Genomic DNA, 19,563 nt, shown 5'->3' with positions numbered 1-19,563 from the left:
ATCCTAATGAATTCCAGCCTTCCTGGTAAGCATCTTCCTCTTTTCAGCAGCGACATTTACAACTTGGCATCTTATTTCACAATTACATAAAAGGATAACTGTCTGGACAGATGCCTGCATGTTAGTGCTGGCTGTGCTGGGAGCTGTCGGCCTCCCTGAATAGAAGGGAGTGTCCTCCTGCCTCAGCCTGAAAGTTGACAACTGACTGGGTCAGTCCTTTCACATTGGTGTGAAGGGGTCAACTTCATGCTGGAGCTGCTGCCTCTTTCCCTCCTAATCAGTTAACCTTGTGTGGTGAAGGCCCTCTTGAAAGAAGTCTTCCCAAGCTTAAGCAAATCCTTCCTGAAAGGTGCTTTAGCAAGGAGGAGTTATAAAAAATATTAAAGCATCTCAAATTCCTGTGTCTTAAGGCTGCACATGACCTTCCCAAGTTCACTCCCAGCCAGTCCCTAAAGGTCTGGGAAAGTGTTCAGATTTACTGAGGGGCATATTAAGACAAGGCCAGGCTCTGCCCAAATGCAGGAACTGGGTCTCCTCAAGAGAATCTGATGTCCTTGAGCTCGGCCCTCTGCCCAGGTCCTGTCCAGGCAGACCAGGGAAGGAGGTATTCAGGTTGCTTCAGGCAGATTAAGTAGGATTTAGATGATCTTGAAAGACCAGAGAGTACACATAGCACATGGTAAGCTTTCAAGGAAGAATGACTGACAGACCGAATGGCCCCTCGATCAGGAATTTCTCTAATTATAGTGAAATTACCGCTTTTATATAGAGGACTTCCTCATAATTCTCATTTGGCCAGGCTGTCGCTCTGCTTTTTGTCTGTGAAGGTCTTTGGCACTTCTGCGTGCTCCCAGGCCTCCTGTGTGGGTAGCACTGGAGCTAAAACTTACCTCCCAGGAGCTCCTCTCCCATCACAAGCAGAATCAGGGTCTACTGGGAAGAGCATGCTGGGCTTTCAAGTCAAGCAGACCTGGATTCAGATCCCAGCTCCGAGACTTGTTGGTTGTGGGACCTTGGGCTATTGTTTTTAACCTTTCTAAGCTTCTGGTTCTTCATTTAAACATGGGAATAACTCCATTTAATATGTCGGGTGGTTATGAGAAATAAAACTGTTGCCTGTGTAATAATACCGGACACTTAAAAACCACTCGGAGAAAGGGTGCTTCTTATGTGGCGTTCGCTGATATTATTGGAAGTACTCGCAGGGCCATGAGGATGAGAGTTCCCTTTCTTTCATAGCCCTGACAGTGCCACAAAACTACCACCATACTTCCTTGAGGCCTCCCATCTCCAGGTCAAACACCCTTTTGTCCTCTCACCATCCCCACCCCTGGCGATGGTGTGATTTCTCTGTTTGGGATGATGGTGCCATCCTGTCCTTGTCTCATGAGGGCTCTGCTCTACCTTGTGTAAGAGCTGCCTGAAACCCTGGATTTGGGAGCTCGGGATGCAGGAGATGGACTGAAAGAAAGGAGAGAAATGGCTGGAGGGGGGTGTGTGCGGTGGGGCCTCCCCATCATGACTTCTTGATGGCTGCAGCTCATGCCTGGACATTCTCTCCTGGGACACAGTGTCCTTCCCTAAGGTCACCATCAGGTTCCTTACCTCTGTTCCCCAGGGCCACCTCTGAGAGCAGCAGGTGCCCCAGGACTCCACCTTGTGGCCTGTTTCTATTCTCCTTCCAGGTTTAGGGCAGCTTCTAGGAGGCAGCCACGTCACCACATGGGCTTGCTGACCTCCAGGCTCCTGGGTCCATCACCCTTCCTAGTTTCTAGGTAGTTGTGATTATTGTCTTTAGTGCAGGAGGGAAAGTGGCAGTTTTGCTCACATTTACGTGTGGGCTGGGCAGTGTGAAGGCAGGCAGGCCGCCGGGTCCGAACTGGCCTGGGGCCCATTCTCATCTACCCCCTTCCCACAGGGGCCCAAGAAGCAGCCTGCTCCCCTCTGGCCTGGGCAGCTGGATTCTCACCTACTGGCACTTTTTTTTTTTTTTTCAGAAAACTCATATGGGATGTCAATTACTGATTTGTTTCTGCATCACAAAGGAAAGTAGAACAGAGACAAATGAATCCGTTTTCTTGAATCATGAGCTGTGATTTCTTCATAAACTAATCTAGAGAGTGACTGTTGAATTCCACAAACGTTCCTGAGTATTTAATGAACGCCAAGCCCCGCACTATGAGTGGATGGAGGCCAAGATGCCGAAGATGGGGTCCCTGTCTTCAGGGGGCCTCCATGGGCAGTGGGTCCTGACAGCGCCGTGCTCTGCAGCTGGGCCGCTGTGAAAGGGTGGTGGAGAGTTGAGGGAGGAGCCCGGCATTCTGGGTAGGTGGTGCTGTTACCTCACTGCTCCTTGCCTGCCAAAGTCCCCTTCTTCCGTTCAGTCTTCCTCAACTGCCTCAAGCTCTAGTGAGTTCCCTACTCTCCAGACCCTGGGTTCCTGTGGCACCTACAGCCTGGATGATGTTTCCCACCTGTTATCTCATCTTCTCGGCATCACAGCCTCACGAGGCACACTATCGTCAGCACTAACAAATGAAAAAACTAAGGTTTAGAGAAGTGAAATAATTTCCCCAGGGTCACAGAATTAATCAGCAGCAGAACTGGAATCTGCTCCCTTGTGGTCTGATTCCCAGGCCAGGCCTTCTCTTAGGCCAGGCCTACTCTTTCTCCTTCATCATTTAACCCCGAGTGGCCCCTCTTCCATGTCACGTCAGCACTAGGTCCCCCCTTACTGTTTTCAGTCACCTGAGTGTCCCTCCATGAGTGCAGGGCCCAGTCAGCTTGGTGTCTGGCCCCCTGCTGGCACCACCGGCCCAGGAACTCAGACAGTCCTGTTGGATGAAGGATGGAGAATGTACTCAGCGCCTCTCTCCTCCCTTCTCGCCCCTGAGTCATCTGGGGGCAACGGAAGCAAACAGCTCTTAAGAGCCAGGTGATTGTGAGAGTCGGTCTGTCTAATTATAGCTCAGTTAGTCTTTCAGACAGTGGATTAAAAACATAACAGTAGGCCTGGCGCGGCCCGAAGGCCTGCAGTTTGGCCTGCCATGTTCCTCTCTGCGGTGCTCTGGGCCCGCGCGGCTGGCTTCGCTGCCCAGTGGAGAAGACATGTAAGGAATTTGCATAAGACAGCTGTGCAGAATGGAGCTGGAGGAGCCTTATTTGTGCACAGATATACTCCTGAGAATAACCCAGATACTCCATTTGATTTCACACCAGAAAACTATAAGAGGATAGAGGCAATTGTAAAACACTACCCAGAAGGGCATAAAGCAGCAGCTGTTCTTCCAGTCCTGGATTTAACCCAAAGACAGAATGGATGGCTGCCCATCTCTGCTAGGAACAAGGTTGCAGAAGTTCTACAAGTACCTCCAATGAGAGTATATGAAGTAGCAACTTTTTATACAATGTATAACCGAAAACCAGTTGGAAAATATGTTCAGGTCGGCACTACTATGCCTTGCGTGCTTCCCTTGCATGCTTCATAACTCCGACAGCATACTGGAGGCCATTCAGAAAAAGCTTGGAATCAAGGTTGGAGAGACTACGCCAGACAAACTTTTCACTCTTATAGAAGTGGAATGTTCAGGGGCCTGTGTAAACACACCAATGGTTCAAATGACAACTGCTTTGAGGATCTGACACCTAAGGATATTGAAAAAATTATTGATGAACTCAAGGCTGGCAGAATCCCAAAACCTGGGCCAAGGAGTGGACGCTTCTCATGTGAGCCAGCCGGAGGTCTTACCTCTTTGACTGAACCACCTAAAGGACCTGGCTTTGGTGTGCAAGCAGGCCTTTAATTTATATTCAACTGTAAATATGTCACTGGAGAAATAAAATATGAATCTCCTATCTATCTACATAGATTTTTTATATTATTTGTTCATTTCCATCTGTGTACACCTTACTTGTAACCTAGCAACTTGCAGCAGTAAGTGCCATGTCAGAACTTCGGAGCACCATTTTAGTTGTCTGCTGTCTTTGGCTAACTATGAACACATTATTTCATAAGCTAGTTAACAGTTATTTCAACATTACCCATTTTCAACTGCCCCTTCACTTTTATCAGTAATATTAGGTTATTGTGAAGTAAAAATTCTGTCAAATTTCAAATACATTTTGCTCTCCCATCTTTAGCCATAGCCAAGTCTTAAGTTAATATGATATTTCTGTAAACCTTATTTGTCAGTATTCTCTTTAAACATTTTTATATTTACAGCACACAATTGTTACTGTAATTTCAACTGCTAAGTGACATATCAAGCAGACTGTAGGTGTAACGAGGATAGAGTAGTTGTCTCTAGAAGTACTATTTATCATTTTTAAAGAAGGAAGGTACAAAACAAAACGTGACCCTGCAAGTATACAAAAACTAATTGGGGGAAGAAACTGGAAGTGTAACTTGATTTGGAAAGTTCTGTGGATATGGGAAATATACTCCTCAGATGAATGCATATTACTTAAAAGAAAGAATAAAACCCTTTGTGTACAATATCCAGTTCAAGAAACTAGATATGAGTTTTGCAAGCTGGAATAAAAAATTAATAGCCAGCTTTAATTCAGGGATAGATCTAAACTAATCCAGTTGTTTCAGGATTTCTCAAAGTCACTGTTTGGCCTTGATCTTATGACAGACTAGTAAATATGATGCTTATAAATATGATTATTTTTAAGACTGTCTTTAAAAACTAGTTTTTGAGAAATGAAATTGAGTAATTTGTACTGAGGTGGATGGATCTAGAGCCTGTCATACAGAGTGGAGTAAGTCAGGAAGAGAAAAACAAATACCGTATGCTAACACATATATATGGAATCTAAAAAAAAATGGTTCTTATGATCCTAGGGGCAGGACAGGAATAAAGACACAGATGTAGAGAATGGACTTGAAGACACGGGGAGGGGGAAGGATAAGCTGGGATGAAGTGAGAGAGTGGCATGGACATATATACACTACCAGATGTAAAACAGATAGCTAGGGGGAAGCAGGTGCCTGGCACAGGAAGATCAACTCCCTGCTTTGTGACCACCTAGAGGGGTGGGATAGGGAGGGTGGGAGGGAGACGCAAGAGGGGAGGGGATATGGGGATATATGTATACATACAGCTGATTCACTTTGTTATAAAGCAGAAACTTACACAACACTGTAAAGCAATTATACTCCAATAAAGATGTTAAAAAAAAAAACCCAAAAAACAATATCTGAGGTCTTTTAGCTGTTTCTCTCTGGGTCAGCATCCTAATTCCACACATACCTAGGTTTGCAGAAATATATAGGAATAAGAACCTGAAGCAATAATGACTTCTGTGGGTCACTTACTACCTGTACCCCAAAGAGAAACACCTGTATGTTTTGAGTTTTCAGTAGGGTGTCCATGTACTGTATCATCTGAATCAGATACTTTTGAGAATGAAATGGTGCTCTGTTGACAATTACACCAGGACAGTGGCCTAAACTGGAGGATCTGGTTGCCTAGTTTTACAGAAACTGTATGTCTGCAATTGGAAGGAAGTCTACAGGGCCACTGTTTTTTATGAAGGCTTCTAGTGAGTGGGGGCTTGCTGGTAGATGAAGGGCCTTTGTTTCAAGCAGTGTCTTTGCATTATTCAGCAAGAATAATCCAGTACCCTTTTCTGCACCTTCCACTTCATTTTCTGTCAGTGGCTGAGCCTCCCAGGATGTGTGTCTGTCTCATTATTGTATTATTCTTTCCTCCAGAGATCCTGCGGATAATTCAGCTGGACTTAGACCTAAAGTACAAGACCAACATCCGGGAATTGTTTGAGGAGTTCGATAACTTCCTGCCCGGCGCCGTCATTGGCATAGCAAGGGAGATGCAGCCAGTGTACAGGTATGTGGCAGCAGCTGGTGGGCGGCCTCCAGGACCCCTCCTCACTCCCCCTCCACCCTCGGCAGATTGGGATTGATCGATCTGCAGTCTTTCTGTGCTGAATATCTCAGGGACACGTTTGTACTTATTGCTTATATTTAGTAGTATGGGCAGGTGGGTCTGCACCGAATCCATAGATGTTACTTCATTCATTTGGCGGAGTTTGTGACATTTTTTCTTGTGGAAAGCCCAGCCATTTGGATTGTTGGTTCTGGCTCAGCTCAGAATTTTAAAATCTTGGGCTTTGCCTTACAGAGGAGGTATCAAGATACAGCTTTAACTTGCCAGTCTGGTGATGATCTAGGTTTTCTTGGCCTCGAGTCACCGTGACCCCTCCTCTGTGTAAGTGGAGTGGGTTTATCAGTGTCTTTCAGAGAGGGAGAGGCAGCATAATTTTGGAACACAGATTGGCATCTCCTAGTGAAACGCGCATTCTCGTGCTGCAGTTTCCCTGTCAGGTGTGCAGCATAAAGAAACTCCAGCCCCTGAGGACCAGGAGACACATTCAGGAGTGTTCGTCGCGGCATTATTTGTAGTAGCCCAAACTGAAAACAACCTAAATGCTCATAGACAGCAGAATGGATAAATATAATATATTCATCTAACTGAGTACGATGTAAAGATAAAACGAGCAGACGGGGAGCTAGCTATGTGTGTTGATAGGCAAAATGGAAATGTAATCTTTAGGATATATACGCAAGTGGTAAACATCATAAGGAAAACCAAGGAAATGATGGTTCCCAAAGCCAGCATGACCGTTGCCTCTGGAGGGCGCGGAGGAGTGGTGGGGACGCAGACACGTGCGGGGATTGCCGCTGGAGGGCTGCATTGCTTTTGTGCTCCACTTGAGGGAGCGTGCCTGTGTTTGCATGAACTCCTTTGTACGTAATATATGTCTTACAATTTAAAAAAATTAAAAAAGGAAAGGCAAAGCAGAAACACATGTAGGTTTTTGCTAAAAACTAGGCCCACGGCCCTGGATACAGAGAGTTCCATGTTGCTGACTCTTCCTCCTCTGGCCAGAGCCATAGCTCACCCAGAGCCTGGAGCTGGGATTTCACTGCCCCCTGGGCTGGCCCACCCTTCGTTCTCAGTGCACACCCTCCTGCTGGGCATTCTCAGAGCTAGGCCCAGTCTTTGGAGAGCTGCAGGGCACCAGCAACTGGTGACTCAAGAACACGCATTTCCTCTAAGAGAGAGGAGAGTGACAGCCTTGGCTTGGTTGTAGTTATTTGCAAGACCCAGATCACACAACAGGAAATTCCTTCAAGGCCTCTGAATGAGTCGATAACTCCTGGGCCTGGTGGGCTGTTCTCCCTTACATAATCCTCTTGCAGGTTGCCCCAGAGTGACAAAGTGGAGCCCTTTACTCTGCTGTGTGTGGGGAAGGGGGAGGTTTGGGCAAACATCTGCCCTGATACTCATAGCAGCCTCCCTGCCTCATTCCCTCACCTTCATACAAGGTGTATCTTATGTCTGGGGGTCTTGATTTAACAAAGAGAGGAGTGACTTCCTTGGCAGTCCAGTGGTTAAGACTCCCCACTTCCACTGCAAAAGGGGACACAGGTTAGATCCCTGGTCAGGGAACGAAGATCCTGGGAGGAGATGGAAGGAGCACTCAGAGTCTGATATCCTATGTGCTGGTGCCTGCTCAGCCACCACGCTTGGGCTCCTCCATCTGAGAATGGGAGCAGGTGGGCTCCGAGACCTCCCTCTTTCAGCCCTTCCAGCCCTCACCATTTCCGCATCATCTTTCCTTGACCTGAGGTTGCTTGTCAGCTGGTGAGCTCCTCACTATTCTGTAGGGCCAGTGCCCCAGGGATCCTTAAACCAGGCTATTTTTTTTTAACATCTTTATTGGAGTATAACTGTTTTACAATGGTGTGTTAGTTTCTGCTTTACAACAAAGTGAATCAGTTATACATATACATATGTTCCCATATCTCTTCCCTCTTGCGTCTCCCTCCCTCCCACCCTTCCTATCCCACCCCTCTCGTGGTCACAAAGCACAGAGGTGATCTCCCTGTGCTATGCGGCAGCTTCCCACTAGCTATCTAATTTACATTTGGTAGTGCATATATGTCCCTGCCACTCTCTCACTTCGTCACAGCTTACCCTTCCCCCTCCCCATGTCCTCAAGTCCATGCTCTAGTAGGTCTGTGTTTTATTCCTGTCCTACCACTAATCTCTTCATGACATTTTTTTTTCTTAGATTCCATATATATGTGTTAGCATACGGTATTTGTTTTTCTCCTTCTGACTTACTTCACTCTGTATGACAGACTCCAGGTCTATCCACCTCATTACAAATAACTCAGTTTCATTTCTTTTTATGGCTGAGTAATATTCCATTGTATATATGTGCCACATCTTCTTTATCCATTCATCTGTTGATGGACACTTAGGTTGCTTCCATGTCCTGGCTATTGTAAATAGAGCTGCAGTGAACATTTTGGTACATGACTCTTTTTGAATTATGGTTTTCTCAGGGTATATGCCCAATCCCACCACCAGGCTAACTATTAAGTGCGGTTAGAGCCCTGAGGCCTCCAATCCTTGGTTTGGAATCTTCTCATGTAATATAAATGGAAACTTGATCACACTTAATTTAAATGGTGTTGGCCAGAATTTATGTTTTCTGTACCTCGAGGATTTTACAAACAGTGAAACTTAAATCAATTTAATTGGCTTTTTCAAAAGAAATCTTGGAAAGATTTTAGATCCAAAATGAAGTTGAGTTTTTCTCACCTTCACAGTCTTTAATTATCATTCTGTACGATGAGACAGAAGAGACCCCTGTGTCAGGGCAGCTGGTAGAGTCCAAAAAATGCCTTGTTCGTAGGGCTTGCGCCCTCAGAATCAACAGAAATTAAAAGTCCGTCCATGTTCTCCCCACCTTCCACCCCCCTCCAGCTGAAATGTTTCTAAAGACCTCTGATAATTAAGTCTGCAAATGACTGCCCTGAGCTAATCTGCACGGGCAGGTTCTGGGTAATTGCCTTTGGGTCATTGTCGTCTGTTTCAGGCTGAGAATGTTTGGTGCTGGCTGGGGCGGAAACAGATTGTGGTTTTTTGCCATCTTCCACAAGAAAACTGGAGGCTCCAGTGGCCCAAAAGATCAAGTGTTAGTTGTCTGCCACTTCGGAGTCTGTGCCTGTGTGTGTTTGTAGGGAGGGGTGGGAGAAGCAAGAGGGGGGATGAAGGCAGGGGAGTAAACAGGGCCTGAGCAAGGGCAGGCAGAGCCGAGCCCTTGTGAACAGGCTCAGCCCCATCTCCGTGGACTTGGCGTGCGTAGCTGGTGGGGAATCCCCGTGGCTGACCGGCCACCTCTGTGGGCACCGCCCCTCCCCCCAGGAACTGGCAGTGGGGCCTGACTGCCACGTGGTCTCCCTGAGTGTGGACTGTGAGATGGGCAAGATTTCATCATAAACAGAAGCCGCTAGCATCTGTGCAAAGAAAGGAAAATTTAGAAACCAAACAGCACAAAAGCAAAACTTAACTGATGAACAGAGCACATTCTGATCTGGAAATTCACTAAGCAGAAATAAATCTAGACGTTCTCAGCTGTGTTATTTTTATAGTCACTTGTCCGACAGTTACTGTACTTCAAAAAAGGCACATATTAAGTCATTTTTATGGCTGTTTCCCTTCGATTGTGTGCCACAAATGTTAGAGGCTTGAGGGGGGTGGAGGAGAAAGTATTTCCCACTGTCCTTTTGACAGATAGCTTTTTAAAAAACAATTTCCCCCCCAGAACATAACACCAAATCAACTGTGTTTTTGGGAAAATGATGGCTCGTGGGATGCTAGCATAGGGATAGAGGAGCCTTTTCCTCTTGGGTCCCTGTAAGATTTTGTTGAGTCAGATACCTCATGACCTTCCTCATCTGAAAATCGGGGAGCAGTGGTCATCTTGGGTGGAACATTGTCCTTCCTGTCTTGACTCTTTCTCTGCCTCTTTGTCAGGGAACTGTGGTTAGCTGGGCAATGTGGTTAGTTGGGATAAGTGGCCCAAAGGAGAGAAGGGTCTAGTGCTTTCTCTGTAAATAGACGGCTGTATTTTGCAAATATGTGTTGGTTCAGGATACCGTTTAGAATGTACTTCCTTATGAATGTATTGGAAAAGTAAGGAAAACTGTTGGATCTGCTTTGTGTACAACCTATAAAAATTATAAGGGTGTATCAGCAGGCAAAGCAGCCATATGTAGAAGAAATAAAGCTCAGATTATGCTCAGAAGCCGTGGATTATAGTCCTGCCTTTCACGAATTACCCATGTGACACTTTGCAAGTCAGCTGATTCTCTGTACTTCTGTGTTTTCATCTGTAAGTGGGGATAAATATGTCTAATACACAGAATTACTGGAACACTCAAATGAAATAACGCACATGCAAGTTTCTGGTGTAAAAGAAACTCTCAGTAAAGGCGTTGTCTCCCTCCCTCCTTAATCATCACAACTGCATTTGTGTTTTCCTTTCCAGCTGATGTGTTTTTCTATATACCTCCTCTTCTACCCCACTCCCAACCATATAGGATTGCCAGTTAAAATGCAGGATACCCAGTTAAATCAAATTTCAGATAAACAATGAATACTTGTTTTATGTAAGTATATCCCAAATATTGTATAGGGATATACTTATACAAGTATTTGTTGTTTATCTGAAGTTTAAATTTAACTGGGTATCCTGTTGGGTTCCCTTCCTCCCTTCTCTCCCTCTCTCCCTTCCCTTTCTTCCCTTCTTTCTTTGCTAAATCTGGCAGTTCTACCCCTACCAAAGTGTTAAACCCTCCCTTTTTAGCAGAGGACAGTGATCTGGGTTTTTTATAAGATCCTTGAGTGAGCAGGAACAAAGGGTATGGAACTAGAGCTTATGAGAGAAACAGGTGGGAAGGTGAGAGGGTGGGAGGCTGGGAGGGAGGGAGGGTGGGAGGCTGGGAAGGAGGGAGGGTGGGAGGCTGGGAGGGAGGGAGGGAGGCTGGGAGGGAGGGAGGCTGGGAGGCAGCCCTCAAAGTCTCTGTGAGGCACCAGGCCTGAGGTCCACCACCCACCCCCTGCAGGAGCTGGGGCCCAGACTGTGGCCTGGGTCCTCAGGGGAGGCCCCTGGGGCTAGGCAGCCTGGCAGTGGCTTAGCCAGGTCACAGGGCTCCTGCTGAGCCTGGTATGAGTGAGTGTGTGAATGTGTGTGTGTGTCTGTCTGTATTTTGAGGAGCTGGGGTCACAGCCATTGGTCATGGTCACTCTGTCTTGAAGCTGCCACCTGAGGAGCTGCTGAATGGCAGCTTTGTTGGTGGGGGCCATGGGCTTCCGGTTCATTCTCTCTTGGCTCCACAGGCTGGCTGTGTGCTGGTTTGAGCCCAAACCCGCCATGAGGTGGAAGCAGCAGGCTAATCCTGTCAGCTGCTGATAACCCCACCAGGCAGGAATTTGCTTTTGTGGTAAATATTTGAATAGTGTCCACTCTTTTACCTTTTTAGGTCATGTGGTTTTTATTGATAGCATTTGTGCCAGCCTAACCTCTTTCCAGATGCTTGGAATGAAAATGTCCAGCTTATTTGCAGGCTGCTTTATCCCACTCCTGGGACTGGAGAAGGGCTCTCAGGGACATTGGGGAGGAAGTGAGGACTAGCACAGAAGTAGGAGGGGAGGAAGTGGACTGATACCACCTCTGCCACTCATGGCTGTGTGACCTTGGGGAAGTTTCTTGATCTCTCTGAGCTTCAGTTTCTTTAGCTGAGACCTGGAGATTATAGCACTGTACAGTACTGTATATGGTGGAGTTTATTGGAGGCTAAATAAAACAGTGTGCCTGGCACAGAGTAGCACTTCCTACTGGTGGTAGCAATTTTATGCAGTCTCACTCAGCCACTTGGTTCTGTGACCTTAGGGAAGTCACTTAACCTCTGAGGTTCAGTTTCCTCATGGTATGTGAAACTGGAACAACTGATAATTTAGCATAATTAGTGCTGATATTTTGGCTTCTCGGCATCTGAACCCCCTTCCCATGTTTGAGGAATGTCCTGTCATAGAAGCGTGCCTCCCTTTATGGAAGACAAAAAGGATGGAGACTCCTGGACTCCTTGCAGCTAGGGTGTTGTTGCCCTGTTCCCCTTCTTCCCTCCCTCCCCTGAGGAAAGCACCATCAGCAGGTTAGCATCTATGCAGGCTTGTTTTGTACTTTTACTGTATACCCTAAGCAATATAAGGTCCTTGCAGAACAGAAACTGACAGTATTACAAGGAGAAAACAATGAGTCCACAATGATGGAGTGACATTTTAACATGCCTCTATCAGAAACCAGGAGCTCAAAGAGGCGGAAGGTATGCGTACAGAAGATCACGGCAGAGGAAGAAGGAAAAGGGGTGAGGGGGGAACGTGAGGAGGACAGACTGTGCCTGAGGCAGGCACTGGTGCCCTGTTTCACACCATGAGCCTGGCTGGGGGCCTGTGATAGTTCAGTGCCCTCCAGAGCGTGACCTTCCGGTCACTACCTGCTTCTGGGCTCCAGCCCTTGGCTCTAGTGGTTTCTGGTTCATGGAGATGTTCATCTCATTTTTCACCCCTACTATTTCCCTTCCCCTGCTACATTCCTTGAGTTTAAAAAAACATTATATAAGAATAATACATTTTCATTAAAAATTCAAACAGTATACGAGGATTATTATTTTTCCAGAAATTTTCTGCAGATTTATCAGTTGTGTGTGTGTGTGTGCATGGTGTGTATAAGTGGACTCATATTTTATATACCCTTGTGCATCTTTTTTTATTCGCTAAACAGTGTGTCTTGGCCATCCTTATACCTAACTCAGTATTCCTTTATTAAACATTGCTAGTCTCCCAATATAATTTTTTTTTAATGTTTTATTTTGGAAAACTTCCAACATAGACAGAGGTAGACAGAATCATGTATTCTGTCTAGAATCTAGTATTCTGGGTGCTTCAGTATTATAATATTCATGGAGCTTCAGTAATTATTAACTCTGAGCCAACCTTGTTTCATCTTTACCCCCATCCACTTTTCCTCTTCCCTCCTCCCCAGCCACCCCCATTATTTTGAAGCAAACCCAGACAGCATACCATTTCATCAGTAAATGTCATTTAAAATCCATTATTTTAAAAAAACACAATTCTATGTGCTTGTTTCTGGGTTTGGAGCTGAGAGATTGTGTGAACTCATGGTGTCATTTTGTCTTCAAGTTTCTCAGTCTGAAGTCAGTTTGTATGATGGAGGAAAACAGACAGACACGGCTCTAACATCTAGCCAAGCAGCATCTTCCATCCCTCTCCAGATTGTCTTATGTCAGGATGTTAATGTAGCAGTAGTGTCTTGAAGATTCTACGGCCAATATAAATTCAGGTCCATTGTTCACTAGGCATGAAGCTCTGCTTTTAAGAGAACCTGTCCCCGCCGTCGTTTCAGGATGAGTAAGCTGGGGCTTGGAGGTGAAAGGTAGTACATTTTCTTCTTCCCGCTGACACCTGAGGATCAACTTCTTGGCTCTTGTTCTTGTGTTTTTTAAAAAAATTAACCAAGATTGAACCTGTCAGTTTCTATTAGAGTTAAATCTGAGTAAAGAGAAAAAAGCTTGCCGGCTTTTAAACTAGGGACTGATAAAGAAGCCCCGTTTTCCTTCTTCCCTGGGATTTAGAAGACAGGGCTGACTGCTTTTACGGAGCCCGTGTAACCTGCAGGCAGTGGTGTAGCCCCTCCAGGAATCACTAGTAAAAGGGGAGAGAAATACCTGCCCTGTGGTGGAGATAAAAATATCTATTAGAAGATTATTATTTTTTAATGACACCACTGGGAAAATGTATTTTAAAAGGAAGAAGTGGGCTTCCCTGGTGGCGCAGTGGTTGCGCGTCCGCCTGCCGATGTAGCGGAACCGGGTTCGCGCCCCGGTCTGGGAGGACCCCACATGCCGCGGAGCGGCTGGGCCCGTGAGCCATGGCCGCTGAGCCTGCGCGTCCGGAGCCTGTGCTCCGCGACGGGAGAGGCCACGACAGAGGGAGGCCCGCATACCACAAAAAAAAATAAATAAATAAATAAATAAATAAATAAAAATAAATAAATTAATTAAAAAAAAAAAGGAAGAAGCTGCATATAGGAAACCTGAGTGGAATTGTGTTACTGTTAATATAATTATTTCCTCTCTGATGGCTGTGCCCCCCCAGGGAAGCTGTGAACATCTGCTGTCATCTGAAGGCCATGGGAGTCAGGGAGGCTCCCAAAGGCCGAGTGCTCAGGCTGAGATGAGGTCCTGGTGGGGACCATGTGAGGGGCTTCCCTCCTCTGAAAACACTACTCATTTCAGCTCTTCTGTCATCCTGTGCATTATGAGTCCTCTGGCACTACTGAATCAGTAAGTAAGATCCGTGGCATGGTACCTGACTGACACAGATGTCATTGGAAGAATGAGTGAGGAAATGAAGGAGCGGATGGGGTGAGGCCAGGTTGCATGCTAACTTTAGGGTATACAGACCGAGTGCCAGGCACATAGTAGCTGTTGATTGAACACATGAAGGAACCATTGTTTAATCAGAGGATGCTTCCTCAACAGCGTGTCGGCCAGCTGGTAAGTAAGGGTCCATAGTCCATCACTGGTGTTTTTATAGAAATTGCTTTCACATTTTTCTTTTTAAAGACAATCCATAGGAAACATTGTTATTCTTAATTTTTTGGGGGTTCATCGCCTGTGAACCGTAATATTAGGTGCTTTGAGGAATTACGAGGTAGAACACATGGTTCCTGCTTTCAAGGAGATTATAATGTGAGGGAGATAGGGCAGATGAAATTCAGTAAAGACACAAATGCCAAAGATGCAAACACCAAGTCAGTGCTGCTGTTTAGAGGTTTCCCCTGGATGAGCCACCAATACGTGGGACTGAGAACTTCACTGTGTGGCCATCGTCATCCTCAGTTTAATATTCTGCCTTCAGAATTCTAAGGTGTGTGTGTGTGTGTGATGCCAAAGATGCAAACACCAAGTCAGTGCTGCTGTTTAGAGGTTTCCCCTGGATGAGCCACCAATACGTGGGACTGAGAACTTCACTGTGTGGCCATCGTCATCCTCAGTTTAATATTCTGCCTTCAGAATTCTAAGGTGTGTGTGTGTGTGTGAGTGTGATGCTTCTTTCTTCTGAAAGGTCTCTTGGAAGGGCGCTTGGATTTGCTGTGTGGGTGTAGCCTCCAGGAAGCGTGCTTAGGATGGACCTGGCCCTGTGCACAAATAGAAGACTCACCCAGTGGGCTTTTACTGTGAGCCTGGCTGAGGAGGAGAGAGAAACTAGACCCTGTCCTCCAGGAGCTGGCAGCCTAGCTGGCGGGACTGCCGCCCTGTTTGGCTCCAGTGGGGGGTGGGCCTGGGCAGGTGCTCCCACAGAGGCCCAGCAAAGGAGGACAGGCCCGGGAAGACTATCCTTTTTTTGCATTACAACTTGTTTCTTTTGCCAAATAAACATCTTGTTGAGAGAACCTCATTTGTAATCTAGGCAGCAAAAAAGACTTAAGCATCTTCCTGGGGAAAAGAGGCAAAATAGCAGAGTTGAATCACAGTGACATAGGTACAAGAGGGACTTTCTGTGACAAACAGTGTGTGAAAAGGGCTAAGTTAGGCATGACTGGCTCCACGTGAGGAGAATTTCAATATGGCTCCATGGCTACCTCGGGTACACATTTCAGCCACATGACTGCATTTCTGCAGGTGATTAAGTGTAATGGATATTCAGTCCCCAGGCCTCTGCCACTAGGTTAGCTGCAGAATTGATATCGCAGAAATATCAAGCTTTTAAACTGGACTTGAGTTTGAACTGAATGCTTTACCTCTGACTCCTGCATTGAGTGACTTCTTTAAACAAGCCATTTGCTGTTGATCATGGAGCGTTCCCATAATCTTCTGTTTGGAGGGGGCAGAATTGACCCCCACATCAAGGAGCTGCCCGTAGGAGCACGTTGATCCAGGCACCTAGCCGTCCCTGGCGTGCTTATCTTCAAGACTTTTCTATCACTATTTGTAAAAGGAGATGCATATTTAGGAGCCAGAATTGCTTCCTATATAATAATCTGCCTGTCCCCGCCTCTGTAGATGAGCACTCATTATGAGGCTTGCTGCTCCTGATGGGTTTTCAGAAATGTGAGGTCATGGAGATGCTCGTGGGGCCTCATTACTGCCAGGCAGCGTGGAGTGCGTGCCAGTGCATTTGGATGCTTCTCTGGTTCTCCTTGACCCCTTGGCCCTGTAAGGAAACACTGTCTCCCTTAATAACATGAAGCCCAGTGTCTACACAGAGTATAAGCAAGGGCAACCCTTTCCCTAACTGCTAGGACCATCTTATCTTGTTGGACCCAAGGATAATGAGCTTGGAACTGTAAAGAAGACAGTATGATTCTAGTGCTCTAACTTGGCTCAGCAACGAACAAGATTTTCATGTTCCTAATAACGTAACTGTAGTTCATTGGTATTCAGCTCTCAGCCTGGAAGTTGGTGTGTATGCAAGGTAAAAGCATAAAGGTGAATTGTGTGTTTAGAAGGAATGACTAGAGTAGAGGAGAGGCATCCGCATTTCTTCTGCCTCCTCTTTCCTGCCAAGATGTCAGCAGCATTTGGGAAGAATACGGCATGACCTTGGTCCTTCAGGCCCCCTTTCCACTGACACCTCACATCCTTTCAGCTGCTATCAAAGGTTAAATGCATCAGATAGTTGATCAAGCAGTACATTTTGTATAAAAGGAGTAGAGAGAGCCTTTGAGGCCTTGTTGGTGCAGAGGGGGCTGAAACAGCCAGCTGGAACGTAGGAGAGATGTGTGGGTAAATGGAATATCTGTGAGGATAGGTGCCCACCAGCCACCTGCACAGACCAGAGCAGAGGAGCCCCAGTCTCCAGTCCACATGCCATGTCACATTCAGGATCAGATACTGAGTGGCTTTTTGTTTTAAAAAGTGTAAAATGAGAGAACATCTGGTTAGGCTCTCAAAAGAAAAGAGGATCATCCAGTGACTATAACATCTTGTAACAGGCACAAGAGTCATTTGTGATTCAGGAACTCAGGATCCAGCCTGTAGCAGTTTAGTTTCAGGTAAATGCCTCCAGGAAGTCATACAAGTTTTTGAAGGTTTAAAAATGGATTGTGACACAGAAGGAAGGAGAGCCGTTGATTGAAAACCCATCTATGCCCTGGTTCTTAACTGGTGTTTTTGATTATCTTGTTTATTTTACATGAATATGGGCCCAGTGTTGCCAGGTGTTCTGATTTTTTTTTTTTCTAAGAGAAGCCAGAAATATGTGTTATTAATGTAAAAGCTCCTGATTTTAAAATAGTGGCAATTAAGCAAACAGTCTGCTGGCCAAACAAAACAAAATGGTGCACCAGATTCAGCCCAAGAACTGCCAGTTTGAGACTTTGGGCCTGAAAGTTCATTGAGGCAAAAAATTGACCAAATGCCTCCTCCAGGTGGCCTGGACCTTCCGAGGGCTTTGGTCGGTCGTTGGCTGGTCCTTGGAGGCTGATGGCAAAAGTTTTTGGGTGCTCAAACTTTTTCTCAAATGTTTTCTCCCTATACTTGAAATAGTTGATTTTTATTGGTAATTTAAAATTCCATCAAATGATTTTTCTAATTGACCTCACACTTACCTAATCATAAAATGCCAAGGCCAATCATAATTCTCGTCCAGAAGTGTAATTTGGGAAGAAAATAAAAAGATCCCCAGACTTACCATTTATCAGAGTGGGCAACTACTTTAATGTGTATGCGAACATCTTTGAACTACTCTCAGTGTCTGAAGGTGCTTTGAGGAGCTTGAAGGTCTAGACGGGGAGGAGAGGAGGAGAGAAACCCAAGGCAAGAGGGAAGGAGGAGAGGCCTGGAGTCATGCGGCAGTTGTACATTCACTGCTTCTCATCCACCATCCTGTCTGTTCGGTGCTGCCTCGTGAACAAGCCAGGGAGACTCCAGCCCCAGGGCCTTGCTGTCCGCACAGGCATGGAAGTGAGGATGTTGGGACGTTGTCAATACACACAGAGTGGCCTCCTTGACGGCCCAGCTGGAGACTCTTCTCCCTGGTCTTAGAGTCACGAATAGTCATATTTCTCCTGGATAATGAATTGGTTTCCCCTTCTGTACAACTGTTTAGATGTCCTTTGCTTTCAGTTGACTAACAGAAATCTTAGAGCCAAACTTGGGTACACCTGTAGTAAGCTTGTGGTTCTCTATAGGATGCCTGCTGGCATCTTTGCTAGCTAAGGTAAATCCTTTTGGAACAAAATGGGGGGTAAAATTTAAAGGAAAGGAGAGAAGGAGGGAAGGAAGCTGGATGTAGTCTGGATTAGTCTCCACTTTCTAGATCTGGCCGACTGTTGTCATTAAAGATAAACATTGTGAGAAATAATAGTCCTGGAGGAAGTGCAGCATGGGTGGGGTGACCATTTAATTTCACCATTAATTTATTGTTTAAACTAGAATACTTTGAGAGTGAAAAGGGGATGCTGTTAATAAGCACCCCAGGACCTCAAGGGCAAACCAAGTCTGTCCTGGGCCACCCGAGGATGTGTTATCACTCTAAGCTCGAGGCGGCAGAGCAGGGAAGGATGGAAGGAAAAAGACTGGGCCGGGAATGAGGCAGGGGGAGGAAGCTGTGAGAGGCTGAGGTAGTTAGGGTCAGAGATACTGCTGAGGTTGGCAGTGTATCTGGATTCACGATCTGTTAGAACCAGAAGGGGATGTTGGGTCATTCTTGGGCTGGAATTTGGCTATTGACTGGACTTCCAAGGTGAAGAGTTAAAAGCAGCCCATCTCTGTGAATGCGTCTTACCAGGCCTGCCCCCCACTTCTCCTGGTTTTCCGTGTCAGTGCGGGAGTTGTGATTGGCCCTGGCTTGAATGGGAAGATTGAGCTTCCCTTTTGGGTAGCGCTCAAACTATGCAGATACTAACTTGAGAACTAACCACTGGGATTTGGCCATAATTCCATGTGGAAGGAATCAGAGGAAAGAAGTGAAGGTGATTCGACTGCTTCTCAAAAGTGTAAATGCTTTGTTTTCACTATTGATTCTTGGCTGGTCTCAAAAATTCCCAAGAGCTTTTAGTGTGCACTCGCCGCATGTCAGAATTTCGCCAGGGCTGCACTCTTTCAGCCCGTGACTGGGAAAGGCTGACCCTGTGCTTCTGTGCACTCCCAGATGCGGGAGGAGGGCTCAGGAAATGTCGCATCTGCCTCCTGCATGGGCTTGTATTACGTCTGGAGCAGAATCTCCAGAAACTGGGAGGGGTCCTTGTCTGGGAGCAACCAGCTGGGGCTCTAGGTGAGGGCAGCCCAGCCCAGCACATCCCAACTCCAGGAGGGGAATGGAGTGGAAACTCAGACTCTGCGATTTCACGGGGCTGGCCCTGGATTCACCCAAGATGAAGACCTTAGGCAATTAATGAGAGCTGGACATTTCGGTCTTGGGTGCATTTTTGGGAGGTGGCCCTTGTCCTCTCATCCCAGTACATCTGAGCTTATCCATGCTAACTTGGTGACTAGTAGCTTAGCTGTTAAGGATTCCACAGGTATCTGTTGAGGGCCTTCTCTACACCAGGCTCAGTGGACAAGCCACAGGCCCCACCCTCAAGAGTATACAGTCTGGACAGATGGCCCTGCCTGCAGCCGAGGGGCTGAGCACCCTGTAAAATTCTCAGTGG

At 46.3% G+C, this 19,563-nt stretch overlaps 1 protein-coding gene and 1 pseudogene across 1 annotated transcript in view; both read left to right on the top strand.

Moving 5' to 3' along the window:
- The first annotated feature begins 3,032 nt into the window (after positions 1 to 3,032).
- Positions 3,033 to 3,859, top strand: LOC112065044 (NADH dehydrogenase [ubiquinone] flavoprotein 2, mitochondrial-like; annotated as a pseudogene).
- Positions 3,860 to 5,375: 1,516 nt separating this feature from the next.
- The window catches only part of XXYLT1 (xyloside xylosyltransferase 1), an 89,333-nt gene continuing 75,145 nt past the window's right edge, over positions 5,376 to 19,563 (top strand). Inside the window, exons 1-2 of the mRNA XM_028494704.2 lie at positions 5,376 to 5,382; positions 5,549 to 5,852. Coding sequence (XP_028350505.1) covers positions 5,376 to 5,382; positions 5,549 to 5,852 — 311 coding nt within the window. The remainder of the gene's footprint in view (positions 5,383 to 5,548; positions 5,853 to 19,563) is intronic.

This window comes from Physeter macrocephalus, chromosome 1 (assembly GCF_002837175.3).
Source record: "Physeter macrocephalus isolate SW-GA chromosome 1, ASM283717v5, whole genome shotgun sequence".
NCBI lineage: Eukaryota > Metazoa > Chordata > Mammalia > Artiodactyla > Physeteridae > Physeter > Physeter macrocephalus.
This window is presented reverse-complemented; position numbering and strand designations above follow the sequence as displayed.